Source organism: Lepisma saccharinum, chromosome 23 (assembly GCF_977018435.1).
Source record: "Lepisma saccharinum chromosome 23, izLepSacc3.1, whole genome shotgun sequence".
Taxonomy (NCBI): domain Eukaryota; kingdom Metazoa; phylum Arthropoda; class Insecta; order Zygentoma; family Lepismatidae; genus Lepisma; species Lepisma saccharinum.
The window spans coordinates 23,533,778-23,555,447 of NC_139251.1; the positions used below are offsets into that span (position 1 = coordinate 23,533,778).

Below are 21,670 nucleotides of genomic sequence, written 5' to 3' on the forward strand. Positions count from 1 at the left end.
GAGTTTAGTGCACGAACTGACGAAAGATGACTCTGATCGCCGTATTCAATTTTGAGAAGTAATGATGAGAATATCGATAATATTGACATTGTATTCTCTGATAAAGCAACATTTATGTTAAACGGGCAGGTGAACCGACATAACTGACAATATTGGAGCGATGAAAACCCACATTGGATGATGGAACATCATACCCAGTATCCACAGAAATTGAATGTTTGCGTAGGAATGATGGGAGGCATCATTCTTGGCCCTTTCTTCATTGACGGCAATCTGACAGGTGAAAAGTATTTGACAGTGCGTCATGAACAGATTGTCCCTGCCATCCAAGTCTCCACACAGAATTTAAATCGTGTTTGGTTCGAACAGGACGGTGCGTCGCCACACTATGGACGGGATGTTCGACAATACTTACATGGAACCTTTCCACAACAATGGATTGGAAGACGAGGTATGATCGAATGGCCTGCAAGATCTCCCGATCTAACACCCCTGGATTACTTTCTATGGGGGCACATGAAGAACAAAGTGTATCGCACCAAACCACACACCCTGAATGATCTACGGAATCGCATTGTGGACGAAACAAGAGGACTTTCTCGGGATATGCTACAACGTGCACTTTGCAGTTTTTACGATCCGTTTGCATATTGTCAGACAGTCGACGGGAAGCAGTGTGAGCACTTGCTTTGAGGCAATCTGTAAGTCAATGTCATGTTTTCTTGTTCATGCTCTCTGTAATTTGCAGTGTACAGTTACCCACAGGAATACAGTAAACAATTCTTTCAGACAAATCTCATTTCTTGCAGTCAAACATAATACACCCTATCTCTTCCACGAATGGCGATAGGTCCAAAATGAGTTCAGATTGTCGTTTGTGGGACGATTCTAGCCTAAATTGATGTGTCATACATACCCCTTTCCATTTGAAAATATTCCGTGATATCCAATATGGCGGAATCCAAGATGGCTGCCATGATGGCCACACCCCCATTCATTGCAGTTTCCGCACCAATACCCACTTGCAACATGTGATTTTCCTCCGTCGACGCGTCTCGTTATTACTGGTCTGTCCCGATACTTTTGACTAACCCTGTATATTTACACGTTTCATTTACAGATTAAGTAGTTTCTACGTTTGTCAGTTGTTCAGAGATTAGTGTTAATGTAGTATTCAATTTATGTGGAAAATTCAACTGCAGTGCGAGCAGTATCTTCTTTCTTATTTCTAGCGACCTCAATGTTTACAAAATCTGTGCTTTTCCCCAAAATTCGCGGAACATTTTAAGACACTTTTCTGCCAAATATGCCTAAAATTATACATTAATTGTGCTTTTAAACTAGTATTTTAATTTGTAAGTTACATGACGCTTGTACTTTGAATTCTTACTCTCTGCTTTTCATTTCCCTTTTACCACATCCATGCTCCAGGATGTTAATACTTGTTTCTCGTGGTAAGAACACTTCTTGCCTGATCTACCCTTCTGATCCCTTGTCTGCATTTTCCATTTTTAGTTATTGTATGCCTAGATCATGGAAATATCGAAAGATATGGTCCCATGCTTTCACTTTATAGACAAAGAAGTCCAAATACACTTGTTTCCTTACAGGAAGCCGGTCTTCCTATTGGAGGAAAGAATTTCAACCCGTACGTCATGTTGGAAGTGCACTACAACAATCCACAGAAGAAATCAGGTACGCTACTTGCATGGGCAGGACGATGGTAAGAGGTGCGCTTGAAGAAATGTTACGAGTTATTCGCGGCAAATACACGCAGAGTTATTAAATAAACCAATTAACGATTGAATATCTTCTGTGCATTGTTAGAGGTAAACATGGACAAAATTAATATAGTTTTAAGTAATAGTTTGCGTATATTTAAGTAAAACCGACATTTTCAGATTGACCAAAAAGCGTAGCTCCCATCCGAATTTTTGGATCCATACATTTCGGAACAATCGTGGAGGTCTCTAAATGTGCCATTACATTATAAAACTACATACTTGTGAGAAAAATAGTTTTCCGCTTTCTTTGTCTTAAAAATAAGTATAAAGATAATTGACGTAACTCAGAATATAAGTTAAAAACTATTTTGCTCGATATAACAGGATTTACAGTACCAACCTTAATTTTCTTAACAATCCTTTACTGTGCTCCATTATTATTATTATTATTATTATTATTATTATTATTATTATTAAGATAAGGTATGAGTATTGTAGTAAATTTTGTAGTTGTAATAAAAGATCGTTGATGAATAACTAACTAACTAACTAACTCTCTAGCCTTCTTAAACCCGAAGGTTCATGGCTGCAGCAACACAGGCCTTCCATCTGTCCCTATCTTGAGCAAGATCTATATACTCTTTTCCATCTCTACCGATTTCCTTTAGGTCCATCTGAACGTTGTCCTTCCATCTTCGTCTTGGCCTTCCTATAGGTCTCTTACCATCAGGTTTCCCATCATCGTTGATGAATAGGGCTCGAAAATCCTTTTCTTTCCTAGTGTCCGAAGACGAGGCCCAACATAATATATGTTCATTTTGGGTAATTGTAGGCCACAAAAAGGTGGGTTTTATTTGTCCTTTTTTGCCTTTTTCGGCGTTTTTTGGCTTCTTGGTCCTTTTTTAGCCTTTTTTTAGGTCTTAATGGCTTTTTTTTTGCAACTTCACCTTCTTTCGACTACGTTTTTACTGCCCATTCTCAATTCGAATCATCATCAGTTCATCACCTCTTCAACGTCCTTTCTGTAGTCAAGAAATAAAAAAGAAAGAATCATCCCTGAAACGAGAAAAAAAAACATTTTTGGACGACTGAAATAGGATCCGAAGTCCTTTGTCTGTAACCCTAGTGTGGTTAGGCCAAATATGATTCTTCAAATATGATTTTTCAAATTATGTTAATCTAAAAAAATATGTAATGTCTGGAAGAAGATGCATTTCATTCATATAGCTTTTTTTCGCACTGTATGTTCCATACCACCAGAATTTTGAATTATTTTATTCATTATAAAACTGAAGTTATTAATTTGGATCAAATTTATACGTCCTTTTTTCCGTTTTTGGTCTTTTGTTTTTGGTATTTTTAGGTCTTTTCATAGGTCCTTTTTTTTGGCAATTTATAGGTCTTCAACATCCGAGCCATATTGATGGACAACTTTAAGTACATATTTTATGCACTTCAGAACTTAAAATAGTGAGTTCAGTCCTGAGGAGTGTGTGAGGTCTGCAAGATCAAAATATAAAAGGGGGTCATTGGTAAATGAGAGCTTGAGCACAGCTGTTCTAAACCATTTTAATTACCATTTATATTATAAACAGCACAGTCTTTCTTTATCAGTGATGATGATTCATCAATCCAATGGAATTGAGTGAAGACATTAGTGCAATGATATTGCGACAGGAACATATTGTGCTGAAAAAGATCGCAGAACTGGGGTGTAAGGGCTGACTTTCCCTTAGGCACCCAAATATCAACCTCTCTTCCACATAGTACACTCGGGACTACATTCTTCAAGACTGATGATAATCCTTTGCGGGGTTTGTGTTATGGCCTGCCCATGTGTGTTCGTGATTGTCCTTTCATCAACTTCATCTTATCACCACTCATATTCATTTTCACAATTAGCCAAAACTGGCAGAAAGAAACAAATCAATCAAGATCCAAAAAATTGTAAAATTCAAAATGACAGCAATACACTAGCTATATTAATAATTTGATGAGCGTCAGCAACCTGCTGCGCTTCTTGCACATGGCAGAGATGATACAAACCCCTCACATCGGTTTAGTAAATTATATAGTTACACTTAGATTATTATAATTATATAATAAATAAACGAAAGCTAAGGGTTGAGACCCTGTTTGAAAGGCTTTGATAATTTATTCGCATAATTTATAACGTGGAAATACCTTCTCCAAATTTAATAATATTTATTATATTACTAGAGTGTGTGTTGCGTGCCAGCATTTGTTGTCTTGTAAATAAATACCTGATACAAGTGCATTGAATTTAAGCTTCAAATATAAGGATACCTGTTAGAAATAGAAAAACAGTAATCTGTGTATTTGCTAGATGTGAGTAATCTGTGTATTTGCTGGATGTGAATATTCTGTGTATTATTTTTGGCGGGACATTATTCTGTGACCGGCAAGATAAATTTCATGTACTGGATGTCTGTGTGTGTGTGATTAAACCTTAATTTACTTATATTGGCATTTTGTTTCTAACATTTGGCGACCGTCGACAGGACTGGGAGACTTTGTGTAACGCAAAGATTGGGACGCCATGGAAAATATAAGTAAATTAAGAACAGTAGCGATATCGTCGTTTACGCGCGTAGCGAAGAACATTGAAGCGGCGTGCAATGGTGATTGCCCGGATTTAGTGGAAGTACAGAGTAATTTCCGTTTGTTGGAAGAGAAATTCGGCAAATTACAAGATCTCGACACACAGTACAGTGATTTATTGATGGACGACGATATCAAATAAGAGGATTTGATCGTCGAAGCAGAAAATTCAGATTAGTATGCATGTAGCTTTTATGGAATCAAGACTACGGTGGGACAGTTAAGTAAGCAGGTGTTGAACAATGGTATTGACGCAGTTAGTGTCGCATCGGTAGCTAAACTCCAAACGAAAGATCAAATTACCGGTATTAGAACTTAAAAAATTTGATGGTAACGTGAAGAACTGGTTACTCTTCTGGAGCCAATTCAAGCGAATTGACAAAGACGAGGACATTGATAATTGTGATAAATTTCAATGCCTTGTACAGGCTACCGTACCGGGTTCAAAAGCGCGTCAGTTTGTAGAGAGTTTTCCACTCAGTGACGAAAAGTAGCCCAAGGTCATTGAAGGAGTTAAGTCACATTTCGGCCGTGATGATGTGTTAGTGCAAGTTTACGTTCGTGCACTTTTGAAGTTGGTGTTACACAACTTAAGTGGTGACAGTAAGTTGGAACTGGCTGTCCTTTATGGCAAAATTGAGTCACAGTTACGAGCATTGAGCACGTTAGGAGTAACGTTAGACAAGTGTGCTGCAATGTTATACCCTCTTGTTGAGTCATGTTTACCTGAATAATTTTTGCGAGTGTGGCAGAGAAGTGCTGCAAATTCCACAGATTCTAACTTGGAGAGTCGACTGGAAAACATAATGTCTTTCCTGAAGAAAGAAGTGGAAAATGAAGAAAAAAATAGCACTTGCTGTAGCAAGTAGCTTTGATCTAAAGAGAAAGAAGGAACGTAGTAGTCGTACTGAATCTATTGTAAGGGGGATTCATCAAAGTGCCTGTTTTGTGGTGATTCACGTGTTAGTGAGGAGTGTGTGAAGGCATGCAATTGGTCCTTTGCGGAAAAAGCTAAGGTGCTTAGGGAATAAGGTTCATGTTACAGATGTTTGAATAAAGGCCACCTTAGTCGAAACTGTAGGGTAAAATTAAAATTCAGCACTTACAAAGGCCAGCATGTTGAACTGATGTGCTCTGGTCAAAGGGCTAAGCAGGGAACAGACTTTCCAGGGAAGCAGACTAAGTTACAGAGTGATGTTGAAAATCCCTTGACAAATAATGAACATGTTGAAACATCTTTGCAAACATTAGTTGTAAAGATAAGAGGACAAAGTGCTGAAAAGTATGCAAGAGCAATCATTGATACTGGTTCGCAACGATCCTACATTTGTACATCTACAGCAAAGGAAATGAATTATGAGATTGTAAAAAGGGAAAATGTCACACATGTACTTTTGGTGGCATTCTTTCTGCACCATATGAACATAATTGTTATCGTGTCAGACTGAGTAGCATCAGAGGTGATTATGCTTGAAATTTTGAAGCCATGGATCAGCCTAATATTTGTGACCATGTGGCATCTGTTACTGAAGGTCCTTGGTTAGCAGAGTTGAACCAGATAGGTGTAGAAATTTCCGATAGAGAATATGGTCCAGTGGAAATTTTAATTGGCGCTGATATAGCTTGTAAAATTTTCACTGGCAAGAAGTTTGCTCTAAAATGTGGATTGATAGCAATGGAAACACTGCTTGGTTGGATGCTAATGGGCAAGGTTACTTACTGCACATGAAAGTCAGAGTTTAATCCATGATTGCAGCTTCAATGTTCTGTAAGGATGTTTCGGTTGCAGACTTGTGGAAATTAGATGTTCTTGGTATTACTGATCCTGGAGAAAAGAAGTCCAAAATTGAAGCTCAAGAGGCAGTGATGGATTATTTTGAACGAACTCTGTCCATTGACGAAGAAGGAAGGTATGAGGTGAAAATGCCAAGGGTGGAGGGACACCCACATCTTCCTAGTAATTTAGAAATGTGTAAAAGAAGACTGGATACACTTGTTGAAAACTGAAAAAGATGACTGTTATGAAGAATATTGTCATGTTTGCAAAGAGTGGCTAGAAGAATGCATCGTCGAGGAGGTTTTATCTGAAGAGAAAGACGTCAAGGGACACCATTTACCTCATAGACATGTTGTAAAATTGAACAGTGAAACCACTATGATACGCCCTGTGTTTGATGCTTCTGCAAGAGAAAAAGGATACCACTCGTTGAATCAGTGCTTAGAGAAAGGCATTAATTTCATTGAAATAATTCCTTCAATTCTGACACGTTTTCGATTACGCAAATTGGGAGTCGTCTCAGATTAGTTTATATAAAAGGGACCGTGATTTTTTTCCAGATTTCTTTGGATGGATGAGAAAGGTGACATAAAGGTTTCTCGTCACAGTTTGTTGAAGGAGCTAATCATTTGATGGCAGAAGCGAAATTTGAACTGCGAGGGTGCGAGTATACTTCACTAGGAAACTTGTAGGAAGATAACAGAATATCTTATTAGGCTTGGTATGGGAAACAAGAACAGATAATTTGGAATTGAAACCAGAATGTTTCCAAGGAATGAAGTTTCCAGTTGTCTCCTCTCCAGTGACATTGTATCCGAAGATCTTTCTTCAAGAAACATGGTTATTAAAATTGAGTTGAGATGAAGAAGTGCCCGAAGAAATGGGGAGAAAATTCAGACAGTGGGTTGAAGAATTACATTCTTTGAAAGGGCTTGTATTTCCTAGGTGGATTACTGAAGGCTCGGAAGATTGGAGTTTGCATGTGTTCTGTGATGCTAGTGAAAAGGCATATGCAGCTGTAGTATTCTTGAGAACCATTGCTAAGGGACAAGTCAAGGTGCTATTAGTACAAGCTAAATCAAGGGTAATTTCGATAAAAAAAAAAGTTAACCATACCCTGCTTGGAATTAATGGCAGCTATTATTGGAGTGAGATTAGCAGCTTCAGTAACCGAATCATTGGACATTGGGGACATACCAATTTATTTTTGGACAGATTCGACTACAGTTCTTGCATGGATTAGACGCAATGATCCGTGGAACACCTTTGTAGGAAATCGTGTGCGTGAAATAAGAATGATGAGTAAGACAGAATCTTGGAATTATGTACCAGGTGTTATGAACTGTGCTGATCTTTCTTCGAGAGGGTGTTCACACAAACGGTTAATGAAATCAGGAAGGTGGGAACGTTTGATCAAAGTCATGAAGCCACTATTGAGAAAAAATTTAGGGAAAGCTTTACTGACCTATGAGGAATTTATTACTGTGCGTGATTGTGAAGCTGTCATGAATGCCCGACCACTAACCTACATATCTGAAGATAATTCAGACCTTGAGCCCTTGACACCCTCCATGTTTCTACAACAGACCAGAGAAGTATCAACCTGACGTTGATGATATACAGAGAGTAAATCAACATAAACTGTGGAAATATTGTCGAAGATTCTGTGAGACACTAAGATGCAATTTCGTAGTGAATACTTGGGTCAGTTAGTGCAACATTGGAATGCAAAAAGACCTCTTAGAGAAGTGAAGGTTGGCGAAGTGGTTCTTGTAGGTAATGACAATTCTAAATGTCTGGACTGGCCTTTAGCACGCATTGTGGAGCTGATACTTGGACGTGATGGTGAAGTACGTCTCGTAAGGCTGCGAACTGCAACAGGAATTATGATGAGACCACTACAGCGTGTTTTTCCCTTGGAAATTCAGTCAAGTGAGTTGCCCGAAGTGCCCAAAATGAAGAACACTGTGGCTGAGGAAAAGACGGTACCTGAAAACGAAAGTGCTCCGAGAGTCACCAACACTCGACTGGGAAGAAGATTGAAGCCTCCACAGAAGCTGAGTTTCTTAGTACAAAACTCATGTTATGAACACTATTGATTGTGCAGAGTCACTAATTGTCTTTGCGTGACTCTAGGTGGAAGAATGTTAAAAATTGAAAAGCAGAATCTGTGTATTTGCTAGATGTGAGTAATCTGTGTATTTGATGGATGTGAATATTCTGTGTATTATTTTTGGCGGGACATTATTCTGTGACCGGCAAGAGAAATGTCATGTATGGATGTCTGTGTGTGTGTGTGATTAAACCTTAATTTACTTATATTGGCGTTTTGTTTCTAACAATACCCTTTCTTAAAAATGGCAACTTGAAACCAAATTGGATTACAAGATAGATAAGATCAACTCTCACCGTCATGTTAGATTACATAAAGATTTATATTTTGAAAATTTGTATGATTAGCTAAAATAAAACCTAACAGTGTATTCAATTTTAATGTACAAAATGGAATTCAATAAACAGCGGAATTAACAGAGTTGAAAGTAATATTTACATTGAAAGCATTTAGACAAATGTTTTATTTGTACTGCAATCTGATTGAAAACATCACAAATTGGCTAGAAGTGAGTATAATATAGTTACTGAGGACGTTTTGAGCGGTCTGTATATCCGTGTCCTACATCTCAATGCACTAGCGTACGTAAGGGGGAGCTGAAGAGGCTAGAAACTCTCCGAAATCGTGAGAAAATCAAATTTTTATCCAATGAAAGGAGTAAAGCGGATCCCATAAAATGATTCCCTATTATATTTATAATTTAAAACTTAGTTTATAAAAGCTAATTACGAAATATTTATTGTGTATCCTGGTCTCCCTTTGAAAACGCAGCTATATAATATTTACCTTTACAATTCCTGCCCCACCCAACTCTGGCAACAATAAAAAATCATCCTGCGTACGTTAGTGACTCAAGGTCATTGGCGCCGACTCCATGGGGCTTGGGGGGGGGCTCGAGCCCCCCAGTGTTAACGAAGTGGGGGCAGAGCCCCCCAAATAATTTTGCTTAAGAGGATCTAATGTATTATTTTGCTTCTCTTCTAAAGTTTACTCTGAATTGTGCCACATGAACTTAACTTTAAATACACATTTGAAATGTTCTAGACCATCAATTTGGGGGGGCTGAGACCGCAAAACCATCAACTTTGGGGGGCTATGACCAGAGACAGCAAAACACATGACTTATTACTATATGCTAAGTGTGTAATTATGAGTATTGTTAAAATTTTTACTAAAAAGAGTTTCAAATGACGATGTGCATGAACTAGGGTAGTGGATGGGACGTTCGGGCTACAAATGGCTCTCACATGACATTCAGAACGAGAACATTGATATGTCAGGTAGATCTGTTTTGCGCTCCGTGGTAGCAGATATTAAAAGTCGGGAATATTTTGCTATTATGGTTGACGAAATTTGTGACATATCCATCAGTGGACAATTACTATTCTGCTTTCGAACTGTGAATAAAAAATTTGATATTTTTGAGGAATTCATGAGCTTTTATGAGATTCCGAACACTGAGGCCAAAACTTTAAAAAGGGAGAGAGTGAGTCATTCATTAATTTATTTCAGTGATCAGAGGCACCCCCCAATAATTTTGGCAAGTCGGCGCCCCTGCTCAAGGTAGATGCATTGTCATCCGCCAATAGTTAAAATATTTAATATTTAAACATGGATTTATTTTTAGATTGGGTTGATAGCTCAGGTGTTCGCATCTACGTCACCAAGAACCTTCGACAGTTCGACGGCGGCGTCATTGAGTTGGGTCTGGAGTACACGGACAAGATGGCCATCCCTCCCAAGCAGAGCAGCTTCACCCTCAGTGGGTACTGCATTTCGGAGTGCACGGCGGTGGTGAGTAGAATAGAATTTATTTCCAGTATGAGCCTTTACAGCTGTACATACCATACAAGGATGAAAAATTTTAGTACAATTTTCCTAAACCCTTCCTCCTCTCAGTCTACTTCCACATTCACACTGCTTGGGAGTTGTTGCTCAGCGAACACTATCAACAACATCGTTGTAAAACAGCAGGCCTCTCTGCCTATAACATTTCGGTAGTTTTTAGTGCTAGAAATGCATTACCGATCCTTTAAACGCTTGAAAATCTGTGGAAAATATACACGATAGTGGCCACTAAAAGTAAAATACAATAGGCATTAACTTGTTATAGTGATATTTTTTTGTTGTTCTTTTGTTTGTTTATTATGTTCTAAGTTTGCTTTAAAGTAGTGTATATTGGCCGGTTCAAAGTCGTACTTGGTACGAGCCCTTTTTTTCCCTCTTTTTTTTATCAATTGAATATCAGTTTTTGACATATTTTGACAATTTTTGTCGATGTTTTAGCGTTTAGCGATGTTTTAGTGAAATTTCCCTTTTTTCCCACCTCGTACTTGGTACGAATGCCACGATCTTACGTGATATAACTTAACCTATCCCTTTTTCTTACGATTTTTTTTACGATCTTCAGTGATATAACTTAACCTATCATTCTTTTTTATTTACGATCTTTTACGCACCGAACTAACCTACAAGGGACTCTGTTTGTTTTAATATTTCAGTATTTTAAGGTTTTCACAAATTTTATATAACCTAAAATGTGTTGGATGTTGATTTTTTTTTTAGTATGTGGCAATTTTTGTTACGAATATTTTAAAACTGTTCCGTCACCCTCTCGTTCTTCACGTCGTACGCGAAGGACTTCTCTGCAATGAGGATGACGCTGCACAGAGTATCGGCAGGCAGCGCGTCGTGGAACTCGCAAACGATCTTGATGTTGGTGCGATCGTTGACCACCACCTGCTTCCGCTTCGTCGTGTTGATGACGAACATGGGTCTCCGTGCTTTGAATTCGCTGGGCGCGTAGTACATGTCCACGCTTCCCTCGGTCACGCGCTTGTAAGCGGTGTAAGCTTCGTAAAGTTTGAGGTAATCGTCTTTGGTAATGTCGAGGTTGTAATTCTCGCGCGGGAACACTTCGTTGCGTCCATTCTTCAGATAAACGTTCTTGATCTTGCAGTCGTCGAACTTGCTGGAATCTTTTTCCTGATCGTTATCGCGTCCGGTCTGAAAGAGCACTACGACGAAATCTGGCATGTCGAACTGTATGTTGTTGAACTGCGTCGTCACGTCGAATTCCATGTGACTTCCCGACGCTATCTTTTGCACGCACTGGTAACCGTGAAAGTGAATCGGCACCTGCGGACTCTTCAAGATCTCCGCTTTGTACTTGAGGGCGTAGTTCGTTTCGTATTCCACGATCGGCATTCTCAACTCCATTCTCCGGATGACGCATTTGGCTGCTTCGGGTAAAGTGTTGGCTATCGGCGTGCCGTCTGCGTTCAAGTTGGTGTATCGCATCAGTGCGTCGTTGTCGTTGGCCGCTCTTCGAAATGTGATCCTCAGTCCTCCCTTCCACATGATCTCCTTGTAGTCCGAGAAGAATCCCGGAAGCAGACGCATGGGAAAGAGCACCGTGTGCCTTCTCGTCGATATTTTGGTTCCCGCTTCGAATCCTCCCGCTTGATAGTATGCTGCGTCCGTTTTGGATAATTTCAATGTTCCCACTGCCGTCGACGTGATGCCTGGATAATCGATTCTGTCGATGACGGTGTTGTGTTTCCTCACCTCCACCTGCGAGAACAGGTGAGGCACGAAGTTGTCCACGAGTATCAAATTTGCTGCTGCGGGGAACGCGTCTCCGCTTTCCTTCTTCACCACGTCAAATTGAAGGTAAAGATCCGCTCTGTGAGGATGAACGAACCCATCTCCTACGTCCACGTCGTATTCGATCTCCCGGTTCGCTTCGTTCAAATTTGCGAACGTGCGACGGTTCGGAGGAAAAGATTGCAATTCGTAACTTTCGATTTGTTCCATGATGTACGGTTATTTATTATACGTTGATCTCCACGATGGCCGTCGTAGTGGCACCTGCGAAATCCACCACGTCGCCTTTCTCGTTCGTCACCACCAACTCTATGTCGTCTATGCGGTTGCGACATACTGGAAAGTAGATCGGCGAAGAGGGTGTGTAGATGATCGGTTCCATGAATTCGGAACTGGGTTTGAACGTGGCTATGATTCCCGTCTGCTTGTGACTTCCCAGCAACCCCCCGTCGGATTTTGTGATCATGCCTTCCGCTACGTTGCAGTGAACGTTCAAAGTCTCTATGGCTAAGAATTTAGGAATATTGGTTGCTACGTGCTTGATGCCAGCTTCGAGTTTTGTGTCGTTCTCGAAACCTAAAAGTTCTCCTATGGTGCCCAGGTCCACGGTCTCCGTCGCCGATACGATTTCCACTCTGTGCGTGACCGAATTTTGAGAAAGGTACGTGCCTTTGGGTAATTGAGCTTGCAAAGTGGAAAGATTGTATTGGCCTGGCGTGACGACGATATGTTCGCTTCCGACGCTAATTTTGTTGTTGTGATGCGTGACGTTAGGTATGAGGTACATGCTGTAGAATGCACGCAGAGCTATGGATTTAGGATAGACGATGTCGTCGTGCAGCGTGAGTTTCAAGATCGAAGATTCGCTCGTGAGATGGAACACGCCCATCGTGTTTAAGTTTCCACAATGCTTTTTGGAAATCTTCCACCGATGGCTTATTTATTTTAGAGAGAAACGCGAGCACGGAGAGACAGAGATGACCGCAGTTCACGTCTCCGAAATTTTGAATGCGTTCGTCGTTGTAGTATATTGGATTGTTCGTTTTCAGATAATGAACTAAATTTGTAGGTGGAACACCTCCGAAAGAATCGAAAACGAATGCTTTATCATTTTTGTGGTAACATATCCAATGCGTGCCTGGATTTTCTTGACTGTCCAAGTTGACTACGCCGCATTCTCTTCTTTTAACGGTTGAAGGTAACGAGTCGGACATGAAAACTCCTCTGAAGTTTTTGATTTGTAACGGTTCGATCAGAGATTCAATGTCTCGGTTGGTGAGTGCTGCTGTTTCTTTTTTTTAAACTTTTTCATCACGCCCTTCCCCTTTTTCTTCTCCATGGCCAGGTTGTGACGTTTCTGTTCTTCCAATTCCGCCTTGTTCTTCTTCGAGTCGATGACGGTTTTCGCGATGGCGGCGCTTCCGCCGGCCAAACTTCCAACGGCCCCCATTGCTGCCAGGATGGCCGGGATGCTGAATATGAAACCTCCGATCTTTTGCTGTTTCCGCGAACGCTGCAAGCGTCTCAATTGAGGTGTGCTGAGAAGCAATTTCATTCCGTGTCCTTTCGTCAAGCAAGAACGTTTCTTCTCGCGTTGTTTCTTGGTGAGTAACCCATCGAGGGCACCCAGCGTTTTCAGATTCGAATATGGTATCTGGTTCACGACACCCTTGGGCTTCATGTTGATGCTCTATATGTTATTTTCACGGTATGTTATTTATATATATAAATGTTCTGAGATATTTTTTGTTTCCCTCTCGTGTAATTTTTTTTCATGGTATGTTATTTATATATATATTTTCCGAGGGTTGGGGTGTCTGTGATTAAACAAATTCTATTACGTGCTTTGTTTTCTTACCAAGAAGTTCCTTTGTCCCCTTGTACACGATTCGAGTTTTGTTCTCGATTAAAATAGATAGCTTCTCGTCCGATAACATGTTAGCGTATCGATCAGGTAAAAATAGACTGTATTGTGCGTTGAGCAACAGACGTACCTTGGGACCATACTGGGTAGAAACGATTGAACCGGAAGTTATCGTGTAAGGTTTGCCGACTTCCAATTCTTGAATTTTTACATACTCGACTGACAAATTTAGCATTTGTTTTAATGCTTGAAGATCACTCATTTTTTCAGTCGTCATATCGAAGAGAAATTTCAGGGTGTTACAGAATTTTAATTTTTCACAATGTGTTATTTATATATACCGAAGAATTTTTTTTTGATCTCGTAGATTTTTTTCACGATGTGTGTTATTTATATATCAAGTTTTTTTTGTTTTGACTTGTACATTTTTTTTGACACATACATTTTTTTGTCTTGTACATTTTTTGACACGTATATTTTTTTGACATGTATATTTTTTTGACACGTACATTTTTTGTCTCGTATATTTTTTGACACGTACGTTAAGGCAACTTTTTTTTTCTGACGATGATAATTTTTCCACGTCAACTTTTTTTTTGACACGTACATTTTTTTGTCTCGTATATTTTTTTGACACGTACGTTAAGGCAACTTTTTTTTCTGACGATGATAATTTTTCCACGTCAACGTTTTTTTGACAACAAATTTTTTTTTGACGATAAATTTTTTTTACGATAAGGCAAGGCAACTTTTTCTCACGATGATAATTTTTCCGTCAACTTTTTTTTTGACGAGACAATTTTTTTTACGATAATTTTTTTTTACGATAAGGCAACTTTTTTTCTGACGATGTCCACGTCAACTTTTTTTTGACGACAAATTTTTTTGACGATAAAATTTTTTTACGATAAGGCAACTTTTTTTCTGACGATGTCCACGTCAACTTTTTTTTGACGAGACAATTTTTTTTTCTTTCGATGCCACGTCAACTTTTTTTTTTACGATAAATTTTTTTTACGATAAGACAACATTTTTCTGACGATGTTCATGGCAACTTTTTTTGACATGTACATTTTTTTTGACACGTACATTTTTTTTGACACGTATATTATTATTTTTTTACAGTGTGTGTAAGAGGAAGAAAGCTTTTGCTTCGGAAAACGAGATGATGTGCGTTATAATATCTGCCATCTTCTGTTCAGACTTGCACCAATCATCCGTGTCCATCCTTTCGTTTATTTTTTTCCCTGCAGCCGAAAGAAGAGTGTCGAGATCGCCGCACCTCAGGCCTCTGATCTCCCGAAGATGGTCCTTGAGAACCATTTCACAAGGGATGCGATTTTCCGGCGTCGTTCTTGCTATGATTACAAGTTTATGTACATCCTCACAATCTCCGTTTACTGCGTGTTTCAATATTTTACATAGTAGCTCGGGCGGCAAATCAGTTATACGAGACATGTTGTTATTATTTATTTATTTTTTACTCTATGTTATTTATATACCCCACCCAAGTTTTTGTTTCGTGTTCATGGCGATGGTGGTGCCCAGTGCGTCGACCCGTTCACCCAGCGATGCGTCTCTGCTGACGAATCTTTCGAAAGCTGCATGTTCCAATTTCTTATCTGCTTCGTGACGTGCATCCAGATCCGTGCGAGTGGTGTTGTAGGCGATGTCGTGATCTTTGCATGCGGTGTCCAACGGATTCACACCCTTGTCTCCTCTCTCCAATCTTTTCTCGAGTTTGGTACTCGGTCCGCAGTACTGGTAGCCAGGTAAATGCATCTCGAAAGGTAACTTGTTGATGATGTCGTTCACGAGTCCCTTTCCTTCGGCCACGTTCCAGAATCTCGGAGGCAGCGTGTTGATAATTTTGATCAGGTAACCTATGCCTTTGTCGTCGTTCACGATGAAGTTGGAAAGTTTCGTGCTGATCATGTCCACGATGCCAACCTTCTCGTTGTGGAAATTACGATTGCCTGCATTCTCTTCGCCGGCTATCACCAACAATCGGTCCACGAGCTTCCTCACGTCGTCCACCCAAACGAATTCTTTGGGTAACGTGTTGTAGCGTTTGACGCCGCTTCCACTCTTCACCTCGTTCCATATCGGTTTGATGAGATTCCTGTACTTCTCGCCGCTACTCGATTTCACCCTATTCTGCGAGGCGTCGTTGTTTTGGTACATGGCATCCGTCATGATTAGAATTTCCCTGTAACTCTGGTAATCTTCGTCGGTGTAATCTTTCGGCTGCTTTTTGGCAACGAGTTCCCACAGTCCCACCGTACCCGGATACCTGGTCCAACTATTCTTATCGCCTAAATTAACTTTAATGTCGTTGCCTTCGAAGGTCACCTTCGATTTCCCAATCTTCCACACGACACCACTCTCGTTGGTTTCCATGCTCGGATACAATCCGAACACTTCATCCTTGTCGAACTTCCCCGTGCTTAGATAGTCTCGTGCCAAAGGTCCCAACTCGATTTTATCCGAAGACGCACTGCTTATGGCTTGACGTCGTGGTACTTCCTTCAGTTCGAACGGCGTCGAAGGAATGCTTGAAATGGGCATGGGTACAGTGTAACTTTTAGCTGCGAGTGGTACGAGTTCGTTGATCAAATTTTTATTTTGTTCCGTGACACCTTTAATTTCTTTACCTAGATCGCTGATGGCGTCGATCACAGGTTGATCCTGACGTTTCTTCTCTTCGTAGAATCCGCGATTCTCGGATTTCCAACCTTTGAAGCGTTTCGCGAGGTAATCGCGAAGCTTAAGATTTTCGTCTTCGATTTTTCGTTTCGTCATAACGTTATTTTATACACGTCGTTTCTCACAACGTTGCAACGTTTAGAAAGTTGTTGATTTTGTTTCTGTATTTTCCGTCGTTGGGTTTCCTCGTCATGTCGATCGTAGCGAATCCGAAATCGTCACTGTTCCAGCAAGAAGAGCAGCGTTCAGAAAATTGATTGTAGTTCATGTCTCCGCCTACGTAGTCATCGTACGCGTGCTTGAGGTTGGTGTGATCTTGACGAAACAAACATATGAAATTAGCGTTGTCGCGTAGTAACTGTTTTGGAATTTTGGAAATCGTTTGAGCTAGGTAAAAGCAAGCCATTCCTTTGTGACGACCTTGCGTGAAAAAGTTGCGAATTTCATTTTGATTTTCCAGGATGACATCGTCGAACACAACGACTGAATTTTCACGACAATCGTCGAGTGGCTTTATTTCCGAAGCGAACGTTGCAATGTCCAGACCATCGTACAGTTTCATCAGTTGCTGGTATTTGGATTGCTCCAAACTTTTCGAGAACACGTACAGGTGCCTGTTCTTCCAATCTAACCAATTGGGTGCGAGGAGAAAATTGTCCACGAGCAGTGTCGTTTTCCCACACCCTGAAGGACCTACGATTAGACAGCGGATGCTGTCGGGAAGCATCTCGCCGTTCTTTTTTTTCGTTTGACTTTCCAAATCAGGTAGACGCTTCACCACGTTCCACGTACTCACAAGATCACTTCGTTCGCGTCGATCCAACTCTTTTCCGGAAGTCCCAGCCATTTGACAAACAGTTTGTCACCTTTCCTACGCAATACTTTCTCGATGAGGTACGTGTCTGGGTGTTTCGTTTTAGAGAGTTCCTCTTCGTAAAATCATCCTTTCAAAATCTCGCTGCTACTATCTTTTATTATATACGTGTGTCGGTTTCCGGGTAGAACTCGAACCACCGTAAAAAGTTCCGTGCTCCAATTTTTTGTAAATCCCTTCTCGAAGGTGCGTTTGAATTTGCTGATTCTCACCTGGTCTCCAATTTTGAATTTTGATTTCTTGGTAGTCGTGGGAGTGTACTTTGGACAGTAAACTGTCGAAATTAAACGCTGCTCGTCAGATTTCGTAACGTCAGCTGGCTTCATGCCTATCGTTCTGTGTACCGTATCATTATAGGTGTTGACGAGTTCCGGCAGGATGTCGACCCATTTGTAATTTCCCCGAAGCGTGAATCGTTTCCACATATGTGTTTTCAAGGTTCGATTAAATCTTTCCACGATGCTGGCTTTGATGTGACTGAAAGTCGAATAATGTCGAATGTCATGTTTTTGAATAAATTTTTGGAATACGGCGTTGTAAAATTCTTTACCGTTGTCCGTTTGCAAAAACCGAGGTCGTCTGCCGCCGCTTTCGCGAAAAATTAATTTGAATGCTTCCGTGACGCATGTTCCCGTTTTGGCTTTCAAAGGTAGAGCCCACGCGAATTACGAAAATGTGTCTATGACGGTGAGGAGGTACTTTTTGCCCTTGTTCAATTTATGTACGTTTTTCAAATTGCCGCTACTCATCTCCACGAGGTCACTTTGCCAGAGGTCGTCGATGCCCTTGGTTACCACCGCCAAACGTTCGTAGTTGCGGCGTGCAGGTTTATGCAATTCTTGGACGATGGCTTGCCTAAACATTTTTTTAGAGATTACGTTTGAAGAGAAGCACGAACGTGAGTCTCCTGTAAATCGATTAAATCGCTCCTCAACTTTTTAACTCGAACGTCCAGCATGAGAATCTCTTCTGCGTGATCTACACGCTTGGTGTGGCCGAAAATGTCGTTAGGCATTTTGTTAACGGTTATTTATAATAGGATAGACGATTCGTAATTCTACGAAGAGAGGAACGAGTTTGTCGTAATCTCCTAGGAGTTCCACGTATAAACAATCTCCTGCAGACACATCGTACGCCATGTTAGAAAGCACCTTGTCGTGCTTCATTCGAAAAATGTTCTTGCCGGTAGAAATTTTAATATTTCGCCCTTCGTTCTCCGGATTCACGGTGATCCGAAGTTTCCCGTCGATCGGAATTTCGTAGAAATGTAAATTGTTATTGAAGACGTAAAAAATCTTGCCGATTTCATCATCCAATTTCGTCCAAATGCTGTTGAGGTGAATGATCAACAGACCGTTGAGTTTAGATAACATGGAAGGTAGAAATTCATGATCTGTCGTCGTGCGGTGTACAGTCTCCATGGTTTGCTTTCGGAAACCAAAGAGATTCATTGTCCTTGATAGTTATTTATCGTGTATGTGAGATAGTTAAAGTTTATTTTTTTCAATTGCATTGCCTACAATTTTTACTAATTTCTAAACGATAGTGTCCCCAAGGCAACGTGTGGATTCCACAAGACAAAATACATCTTTTATCGTCATGCGGATCTAATGCTACTTTCCTAATTTTGTTTGTTGTAATCACATGGTCTACACTTTGGATTCTTTGTTCTATACTTAGTATCGTCGATTGTGAGTAAAGGCAATCGATGTAATCGTGGAAGGTGAGTTTGTTCTCCACCGTATTCTTGCCCACACCTTTTGCTTTCTTCGTGACGCTACTCTCTGTTCTCATGGCATACATCTTCGAACGCAAACCCGCGAACTCGACAATAATATCACCGTTACATTCATCTTTCAGTTTACCTAGGACTTTTTTGTTACGAGATGGAATTCCAAATCTGTTGGGTTGAGGATACGCAGAAGTATCGAAATACTCAAGCATGGAAGGATTTTTTATGTCTTCATAGAGGTTAGGTGTTTGTATGCTGTAAATAAAGCTGTCGGTGTCCGTGTACAAAAGTGATATTTTATCATTGTAGAAGGGTTTCATCACGTCATAATGAAATTCGAACATGTAAAGTTTCGACAAGTCGAGAACCGTTGCGCCAACGTAAATTGGTTTTCTGAATTTCATCAATTTTATATGTAGATTGAAAAGTGCCAAATTCTCGTTGTAAATTTTTCTCGACTTGAATCTAGGATCGGCTATCCACTTCCGACATTTATTCTTATCGGAAATTAATTTCACGTCTACGTGCTTTCTAACATTCTCCATGGTCTTTCCGTACACCGCATTGTTCATTAATTTAAAAAAGTCCTTGTCTAAATCGGAAGTGGCAGCTGTTCTATGTTGTGTGTTAGTTTCTATGTAAGGTCTTAACCACGTGGAATGTTTAAACTTTAGTATTCTTCTAACATTTACTATCTGAACACCCTTCCCAATCAAAAACCGGAGATTCTTGTAGTGGACGACGTATCTCTGTTTAGGGTCCAATGTTAACAAAAGCTTGTCTTGAACCGAGTCGGGTGGACATTTGATTTCGGGAGTCGGAGGCAAATCCGAAAACGTGTCGTGCAGGTGGTCGGAGAATTGGAGATCTACCTCTGCGAAGAAACCACACTCGCTATCGTCGAAATGAATAATGTCTATCGAAGTGGGATCTAACCATTCGAATCCCCCGTAAGAAAGTTTCTGAACCATGGCATGTCCGTAGAGATTATTAACGTCGGCGTAGAAGATGTAATTCGATGCTCGATTTGAATCGTAATCTTCTTTCATGTGTACGTTATTAGCTTTTGCATGTCTCTGTACGCATTGCACCATTCCACCTCGTATCCCTCTTTCGATAAATAGCAACATGCCAACGTCCGATATCAGTTCCAGCTTGACCTTTGTCTGGAATAACATTGCCGACCACGCTAATCCCGGTAGACTGTAGAAATACGCTGGATCTAATTTATAAATATTCGTTGCCGTTTTCCTGAACGCTTGAAAAACATCCGCGAGTATCGTCACGTCTAATTTTAAGTATGCGTTGTGGTAGTCTCCGAGTGTCCTACATTCTAATTTCTCCCACATGAGTTGCGCGTGTTGGTATTCTTCGTCCGTGATTCCTTTCTCTCTGAGTCTGCTGTAAAATTCTCTTGGAAGTGGAAGAGCGTCGTCGTTAAATTTAGAACCATCACTAACATATTCGTAAGGATAAACCCCTTTACGTCTAACGAGTTCTATGTCTACGTTGGGAAAACTAGCTCTAGTTATTTTAAATTGATCGTCGGTGAGTTTGTTCGCTAAAGCATCCAGACTTGCAGAGAGAAATCTATACGAATCCAGGAAGCGCATCTCGATTGTATTTTTCGTTCCCGGAATCGACACTTGCTTGCTGAGACTAATGTAGCGTTCTTCATTCTCGGCCAAGACACCTATACGTTTCGGATCGTAGCCAAGATGTCTCACCAGGTGGTGAAAATCATATCCGCTTCCGTTGTGAAAGAATATGGGGATGAATTTAGGTTTCTGGATTTTAAGATTGCACGTGTTGCAAATTCCACCTATGTAGTTTCCGCTGAAATGATCGTGGTGGAATATTTTTTTGTTCTCATCAGTGAAACTTTGATCACATACCGGACACACCTCAGTGGAATTGTAATTTTGAAGTTCATTTTCAGTTAAAGGTGCCATCGGTTTTGATGTAAGCAGTACGCTACCAATTACCTCAACCTCCTCCACCATTTTTCCAGGAAGTGTTCGATTACATTTGGCCCGCGGTATATATATGCTTCATTTATTTTATCACGTCGCACAACAACATAGCCGAAACTATTAGGTTGATGAAGCTGGTACGGCGTTGTGGAGGAAATTTCAGGATCCGGTTCGCAGTAGGAGAGTGGTTTCAGGAAAGACACGAAATCTGCGACGATGATTGCGGGATGTTCCAACAATGCCTTGTGCATTTTGAATTCTTCGACTTCGTTCGTTTCGGGCATCAACATTCTAGCCGGTTTGTTGTCACCGCAATAAATTTTATGTTCGACAAGTTTATCGATAGCAATTTGACGTCCGGTGTAATTTTGATAATCGAGTTGTTTTCGATCGTCGAACATGGTTAGACATCTCGGACAAACTTCGATGCAATGTTCATGCTTGGTTGTTTGGCTTCCTAGTAATCGAGACATTGAACGAATTAGCGTGTAATGATAGACATCCTCGTTGGAAATGAGAAGGAGATTTATTACACAAGCATCGTCATCGTCGATATCGCTTATCCTGACGGGATGCACGAGATATTTATCTGACGTGAAGGAATATACATTAATAGCGATGCGTTTTCCTGCACGATTTTCGAACTTTGTTATATCCGACAATGTCACCGGGTATTCGA

At 40.4% G+C, this 21,670-nt stretch overlaps 1 protein-coding gene across 1 annotated transcript in view; it reads left to right on the forward strand.

Moving 5' to 3' along the window:
• Positions 1-21,670, forward strand: part of Tbh (Tyramine beta hydroxylase) — an 89,155-nt gene that overhangs the window by 30,706 nt on the left and 36,779 nt on the right. Inside the window, exons 5-6 of the mRNA XM_083110016.1 lie at positions 1,611-1,695; positions 9,864-10,030. Of these exons, the coding sequence (XP_082966142.1) occupies positions 1,611-1,695; positions 9,864-10,030 (252 nt within the window). The remainder of the gene's footprint in view (positions 1-1,610; positions 1,696-9,863; positions 10,031-21,670) is intronic.